General features: G+C 44.8%; 1 protein-coding gene across 1 annotated transcript; it reads left to right on the plus strand.

Annotated features, from left to right (window-relative positions):
• Positions 1-253: 253 nt before the first annotated feature.
• LOC309478746 (uncharacterized protein) lies at positions 254-4,393 on the plus strand. Its single transcript, XM_082142447.1, has 2 exons — positions 254-2,111; positions 2,762-4,393. The coding sequence occupies exon 2, from the start codon at positions 2,771-2,773 to the stop codon at positions 4,358-4,360; it is 1,590 nt and encodes a 529-aa protein (XP_081998573.1). The 5' UTR covers positions 254-2,111; positions 2,762-2,770; the 3' UTR covers positions 4,361-4,393.
• The last annotated feature ends 3,477 nt before the right edge of the window (positions 4,394-7,870 follow it).

The raw sequence follows: 7,870 nt of genomic DNA on the forward strand, positions 1-7,870 counted from the left end.
GAATTATGACCATGCGTTATAAATATTAATATTGCCAAAATTCCCTATATTCTTGAGCTAATTCGCATTAACCCTGAGGCATTTACGTTACATGTTTTAATGGTGGAGACATTTCGAGCAGTTTCAAACTTCATTTTTGTGGGCAAATTCAGTTTCAGTTGAATGTGTATTATTGGTATTAATAATTGTAGGCTATACGCGCGTTTTGAATTGTGAGATAAGTCGCTAAGGCGAACTCACCAAGCTGATCGCGGGCACAAAAGCCAGCTCAGCTCTGCTAAAACTGCAGTTCATGACATTACATCTGTCTCTGTAAAGACGAAGCAAAACTCTTTGCAGTTGATACATGTAACATGATTTAAACCGACTAAATGAAGACGAAGGATCTCTTTTAGGACGAAGACGTAAATCTGATAGTTTTCAGTCGTAATAGGCCTTATGATATACAATACGTTAACGATAAGCTCCTGGTCAGAAATTGGCCTCGCGATCCAATTTCGTAAACCTACGCAAAAATCATAAAAGTGCTATTTTGATTAATGCTTATGGGAGATGAGCAGATGATAAGTCCTGCTCACAGCTGTTCTGATGCCTGGTGTGCTCACAGCTTAAGTAAATAGATATTCAATGCCTGTTTGCTCACAGTTTCTAGTGATTAAAACACGAAGTTTTAATACCTGTTTTTATGTAAACCGTTTTATATGTAATGTGTAATTGGAGACCAGTTTTATGAATTAAGAAAAGATGATAATCCCTGTTCTTATTCTAAAACCGTCTCAATGTGTAATGTATAATGTGTAATTCCTGTTAGTCACATGTTGTGAAACTCGCGTCAGTTTTCCGCATGCAACAGAAGCGCAAAACACCACGTGATTCCACAGATAAAAAAATCTGCTGTCTTAACTGCTGAATCACGTCACCGACACTAGAGGGCAGCCTCTAGAGGTGTGGCAGGGCTCAAATTACGCGCCCCCCACCGACGTCATCCTGCGTGAGCGTCGCCTCCCACTGACGTCAGCCTGCGCGAGCGCAACTACGCCATCTCGTGGCGTTCTAAGATAATACCTGCTTTCAATTTCTTTTTCTCTCTGCATTCATTTTCTCTCTCAAATACTTAACTGCATTCAAGCTTAGCTTATGCTGATATTATTTGGAGTTAGACAATTCCTTTTTCTGTTTTTGACTGTCACACTTTAAGTTAAGTTCGAAAAAAAAAGGGAAAACTTTTCGAATTAAAAACTTAGATTTGATTCACTCAGTTCATTGATAAGGTCCACCTAGGAAGAAGCACGCCACCGTGTGGCGATCTTGGGTCGACTTATCAATATCTGTTTAACCCCCAGCCTGCAATTGAAGTGTCTCATTGCCACCCTTTTCGTTTGATTATTTTTATAATCAATACTAATAACCTCAGTGTTATTGTAAGGATTATAGGAAGTCATTCTGAATTTCAGTTTTGATTATTTTTAGTATTGATACATCACTGTTATCATTCTGATTTTCTTTCCTTCCTTATTATTATTATTTTGGACCTCTCCTTGCATGCTTATTTGAATTTTAATTTAAACTAGTTTGAATTTTAATTTAAATTGTGTTCACTAACAACCAGGTGGACCACGGAGAAGGAATACGCCCCTTTCCCTTGTGGCACAAACCCACTGCAGGGCCTATCCCTCTGCCTGCGTCCCAAGCCTGTGTTGTTTATTTGAATTTTATTTCATTGATAATTTTTTTTTTCTCTCTTTCCCCAGCCTTTTCAAAGGGGGGGTAGGTTATTCTGATAATTACAACCAATTATCGTAATTTCCTTTTGTTGTATCATTATTTTAGTAAAGCCTTTGCCTCTGACTCCTGCATACCTATTTACTCAATTTGATGAAACCAGAAAGCCTTAATTCACTTTAAGTCTAACCTCTCAATCCCTTATTGTGTATCTATTGGCAGGACCCAGTCAGTGCACTGTGGTAATCCAAAAGTCATCCCTGGTGGTTTCCGGTGGGCGGGATCATCTGTCCGGCGTTACTGACACTGCGCCCTGTCTGGTGTTGGGACCGTCGGAGAGTCTGACCGCGCCCGCTGGTTTCCACCTGGATGACCTCTATTCACCCCAGGTAAACTAAAATTTGATAGAACCCATCCACTTATTAGGAACCACAGAATACCAGCTATTCCTTCGGGTGTATTTTAAGTGCTTGGACTCACCTTTCTCTCTCTAAGACACACCTTCTTTCGAGGTCCTGTCCCGATAACCCACGCATCTCCTGGCCCGATCAGGAACTCTCGCAGTGTTAATAAGGCTTAGGCCTCTTTATTTTATTTTATTGTATCTTATTTTATTTATTTTCCTTAAATAACGCTCCCCATGTTATTGTTTGTGACATTTCATTGCAGACCAATTCACTTCCTTGTGTTGTGTTTCCCTCTGATCTTCCCTACCTTCAACCTTGCCTCTTTCTCCACTCTGTTGTGATTTGTTTCTTTCATTTCACTTAGACACAGAACCTAAGAGAGACCCCAGGAAAGCTGAATAATAGAGTGACGATCAAAGCGGGCGTCGCTAAAACGACCCCCAGGCTACCGCCTGTCCAAATTTCTATTGTGGGTTTCATCCATACCCACGAAATTGGCTCAGCTAACTGTCGGCATCAGTTAGCCCCGAAATTCTCATAAACGGCATAGCCCGTATGAGTATAGCTCATTAACCCTAAAACAAACTTGCATTTTGTCTCTTTTTGTGTGTGCTGTGCTTCTCTCACCACAGTAAGCAGAGATGTCGAGCTCACCCAGTCCTGCAGTCCGCTGGCACGCCCTCGAGACACGGTTGCGAGAAATGACAGCAACCATCCTACCCCAGGATGCCGCTGACCCACAGTACCTGGACCAGTTTGAGACCTGCGATCCAACCCAGAAGTACGACCACGAGCAGCTGGCCAAAATCTTCGGAAAACTCGCACTCAACCTCGTCAACAAGGCCCGGGCCAGCGAAAGGCTCAGCCTCGACATGGAACAGAAGGCAGCCGCACTACAGCTCCAGGCCACAGAAGCCCGGAAGGACCGAGCCCACACACAGAGTCGGCTAGACCAGCTAATCTTCCTGACCGAGGAAGAGGACGAGACGGACACAACGCTACAACAGGAAGTTGAAAGACTTCAAAAAGCCCTGGACGATCTTCGTCTGCACACAGATCAAAGACAGCAGTCGGAGGAAAACACCCGGAAGGAACTCAACGAAAGGCTCCAACGGGCTGAAGCTCTCCTTGAGAGAGCAGAGACTAAAATCCATCAGCTCATTCAGCAGAGACACGATCTCGAAGACAAACTAGACATGGTTCGCAGAGAACTGAGACATGCTTACAGTTTCAACCGCGACCGGGAAGGGGAAGAACATCTCACACCATTTCCCCCTTCCAGCGAGTCTGCGCCTTTCAGCCACACACCCAGAGCTGAAAAGGGGGGCGAAAGCCCACTGCACAACACCACGCCTGTCAGCCAAACTCCAAGAGCTGTAAAGGGTCAGAATCCTCTCCAGACGGATTGGGCCCCCAGCAACAGCTCTCGTCCAACAAACCTCGACAAGATGGCCAGAAACATTCCTATGTTTGCCGGAGACTGCAGTGTTCATGCGTACCTTCAAGACATTGACTTTCACCTGCAAACTGTCGCCAACGCGACAGCTTGGGACAAATTGTACCTGGTAAGAATCACCTCAAGCAGAGATGTGCGTAGTTTTCTGGATCGCCAACCAGAGCCTGTCAAAGCAGATTACAAGCAACTGCGACAAGCTTTGATCCGCGAATTCTCTGACCCAGAATCAGACCAAGGGTTTATCACGGCCCTCGACGTGAAACAGGCCCGACTTGAACACCCACACTCCTATTATGACCGACTCCGACAAACGTTCTTCGGAGCAACCAACACACCAGATATGGAAGAAGATATAACCTTTAGAACTTTGTTTCTGCGGAACCTGCATAGCACCGTGAGTAAACATCTCGGTGTGCTCGTCTGCCCACGAACCATGTCTACTCGAGAACTCAGAGACTTAGCCCACAAGGCTTACACCAAGCAAAGAGCCATGGATGAAAAGACGGTAAAGACACACACAATTCACTCCGTCTCTGAGCACCGCTCAGAGCCAGACAGCAGGTGGCGGCACGACTGTGACGGTGCCCGTCCAAAGCGTCGGACCGACCGCTCAGAAAGATTCTGGAACCAGCACCACCCGCCGTCCAGAACTCCAAGCCCAGACCGTCGAAACTGGAACCACTCTCCCCAGAACACTGGTGAGCCCGAGTCTTCTTACATCACAGATGAAGACAGTGCAGCCACGTCTGACACAGACACAGAAAACGAACACTGACACCTACTGCTTCAAGGTCCTGACTGACCTGCAGTTGAGTAACCAGACCAATGTCTGCACCACATACATACCACCATCACGATTGCAGTGACCACACAGCACGAACGAACTTTACCAACTACACTACACGCCTCAGAGCCGCTAAACGCTACCTCCGCTGTGTACAAAGAAAGTCATGCGGGCCTCTGATGAACAGACTTTTCCTATGCCACCACTTACCCCTCCACCACCCTCGCAGGCCATCTGAGCTCACTGACGACCAGTGCCTCAGACAGCTGTCTGCCACCACGCACATGTTGCGTTCACAAGACTTCAATACGCATTGTGCACCTGTTGCCATCACAGCGCCACAGCTCGTAAAGCCACAAAGCACAAGGGGGGGCCAGGCGTAACAATGACGCCACATGTGCCAAAAAGCCATGCATGGGACATCAAAGCATGTGGCATACCAACCTCAGCGAACCAAAAAGACTGTCCTAAACCAACTAAGGACCTCCATCGCTGAAATTTTTCCTCCCTTTCCCTCTCTCTCCCTCTTTCCTCTAACAGGATGCTGTGGTGGTTCGCGAGAAAGCAGCCACAGGGGGGGGGGGGGTCCCAACTCATGAACATGGCTCCTGTCAACACAGCCCTCCAAGCATGGGCAACCGCCCAGCCTGAATACCTCACCTGCGTCCAAATCTGGACCGCAGCTGACACTGTGCTGTGTCTCTCCACGGTCACCGACCACACCCCGACACTCGTCTTGGCTTTCATCCTGTACAGGACTCAACGAGATGTGAACATCTGCAGCCAAGCTCACGAAAGCCGTGCCCAAGGTCTCAGAGGGAATCCCCGGAAAGGGGGTGCCAAGTCAGAGACCACGCCGAACCTCATCGAGCTGAATCCTCAGCTTCTAAGGACCACCTGCTATGATCCACCTGTCATCCATTGTGCTAATTTGTTGTTCGATGAAGTCCATCCCCGGTCTTCATCTAACAAAAAGGGGGGAATATGTAACGACAATGACTATGACATGCGGTCACATGCTGTTCAAATTAGTAAATCCTGATCTCCAAGTCTGCTTGAACGGTCAAAATTGCATCTTTGTGGCTCCCCCGAGGGACATTTGAGTCACATAAGGAAACCCTGTTTTCTTAGAATCCCCTCTAAAACCCCCATTTCAGCTCTGGACTCCCTGTGACTTTTACAACCTCACAGACTCGTGACATTCCAGAACACACACACACGTACACACACACACACACACACACACCAACATCCTTTTGTGTTTAACTTAAAATGTGTGTAACTCAGACTGGTATCTGAACTTCCTGAATGTATGTGTGATTAATGTGGTTTTGATCATATAGTTCTGATCTTCGAGTGTTTGGATCTGAAATGTATTTTTGAAGGATGTTCTCCCAGTAGAATCGCATTCCGTAACCCGAGCTCATTGGCAGGTCATAAAATTTGACCACAGAGCTATCCAGCCCTATGCATGAGATAACAGGGTCGCAACATTCCAACACACACACATACAAACACACTCTGGACTGTGAAACAGAAACCCCCTACAGAAAAGGACTTTTACCCATAAAGTCACTCCTAAAGGTACTAAATATATATATTTGTGTGTTAAGAGGTGTGTGTAAACCATAGGAAAGCATATGTCCTATTTGTGACATTAATAGAACTGCTATTGCCTATACAAATGCATAATAATGTATCGTTGCATGGCTACAACGCCTAGATTCTATTTTTGATATCTCTGTAATCCTCTCCAGCTAACGGAGTTGAATTCCAATAACAGAATTCAGTGATGCGCATTGTTTTATAAGTTCATATGTCTGGAGAAAATCCTCTCCAGTTAAAGTCAATCATGACTCATTCGAGTGGGCGTGTCTAACCGGACAAAGGAATCTTCCCGCTCGAAAAATCTCGACAGCTGATTCGTCCTACACGAAAAAGGGGACGGCACCTGGGACACTGATAAAAGTCCAAAACCTTCTCTTCTCTTCCTCTCTCATCCTTCCGCTTCCAACTCATCCAACTTCTCTTGATCCTCTCCCCGGCGCAGCGTTTCTCCAAGGAACATCTGAAGGAGGCCCTGGCCTTCTCCATCGAACGAACCCATGTTCGAGTCGTAGCTGCCGGTCTTTGCAACTAAGATTTCCAGCCTCTCCCATCCCGGGAGACGAATCTGAACTTTCTCGGTAACATCACATTCAGTGAGCCTTTCAAGCTTCTCGCGACACCGGAAGACGCAGCAGAAACAGGACACCATCCTCGCTTCTTGCATCAGCTTCAGCCTGACCAAAAAGAAGAGCACTCGCAAGTATATTGATTCCTATAAAAGCTGTTCCAGGTGTCTAGGACTTAGGTCTGTGGACTAAGTTACCCTCTATCTTCCCTCTATATCTTTCTTTCTTTCATTTCATGTTTTTGTTCGGTTAAATGTTTATTCGTTTGTTTGCATTTTTACGTACGTTTATGTTTGTAGTTTATATAATCTCTAGTGTGTGCCATTTTATTAATAAACCCATTTATACTTTTAACTGGCTCTGTGTTTGAAAACCCACTTTTTATAAAGTCAATGAAACAAAAGATCTATAAAGCTACAGGCTCTATATTATAAAACTACTTTGAATAGTTTTAAATTATAAACCCAAAGAGGTTTTGTCTTCGTGGCCAGAAGACAAACTTTCTTGGAGTTTTGTAAACAGGAATACTTCTTCTTAACTGTAATGATCAGACAGTACAGAACGAGGCATTTCCTATAATTGATCAAGTAAATGCATATGCGATTTATGAATTATGACCATGCGTTATAAATATTAATATTGCCAAAATTCCCTATATTCTTGAGCTAATTCGCATTAACCCTGAGGCATTTACGTTACACGGTGTTCAATTTGAGTTCACTTAAAATGTTTATATAATGTTTACGCTAAGTTTACATCGAGCCCCGAAGCTTTTGTCAGATGTCTAAGAGTCATTACAAGCAGTCACGTGCTCAAACTTCACAGAAATCGCGGCTCAGGAGCAAAAGTGTTTTTGTTTTGTTTTGTTTGTTTTTTTCTCTCTCCTGGGGCTCTGTTTGGGGTAGCTTAGTAATTCAATAACTGTAAGAGCCTTATATTGTTCTGTTTTTAAGTGGGGGCTCACATGGTAAGCTAATTGGGAGCAGGGATAACTGGAAGAGGTTGCGTTCTCATACGCAAAGAATTTTTGTTTTTTGTTGTTGTTATTGTCAGTCTTCTGTATTGTAGTTAAACTCATGCATATGTTGTTTGTGTGTTTAGGAAACCCCCCCCCCCCCCCCCCTACAAGGTTTTTTTTTTTTTTTTTTTTTTCTCTTCTCTCTCTCTCTCTCGCAAAGGGGTCCTCTGCTGGCAGTTTTGAGAAATATATTTGATGGCCTTTAGTAGCATAGGTGGTGCGGAAACGAGGCTGGTCAGTTGGAATGTACGTGGGCTAAATCATCCAGTGAAGCGAAATCAGGTATTCAGCCACCTTAATAAATTCAAA

Source organism: Leuciscus leuciscus (genome assembly GCF_965113295.1).
Source record: "Leuciscus leuciscus genome assembly, chromosome: 17".
Classification (NCBI taxonomy): Eukaryota; Metazoa; Chordata; class Actinopteri; order Cypriniformes; family Leuciscidae; genus Leuciscus; species Leuciscus leuciscus.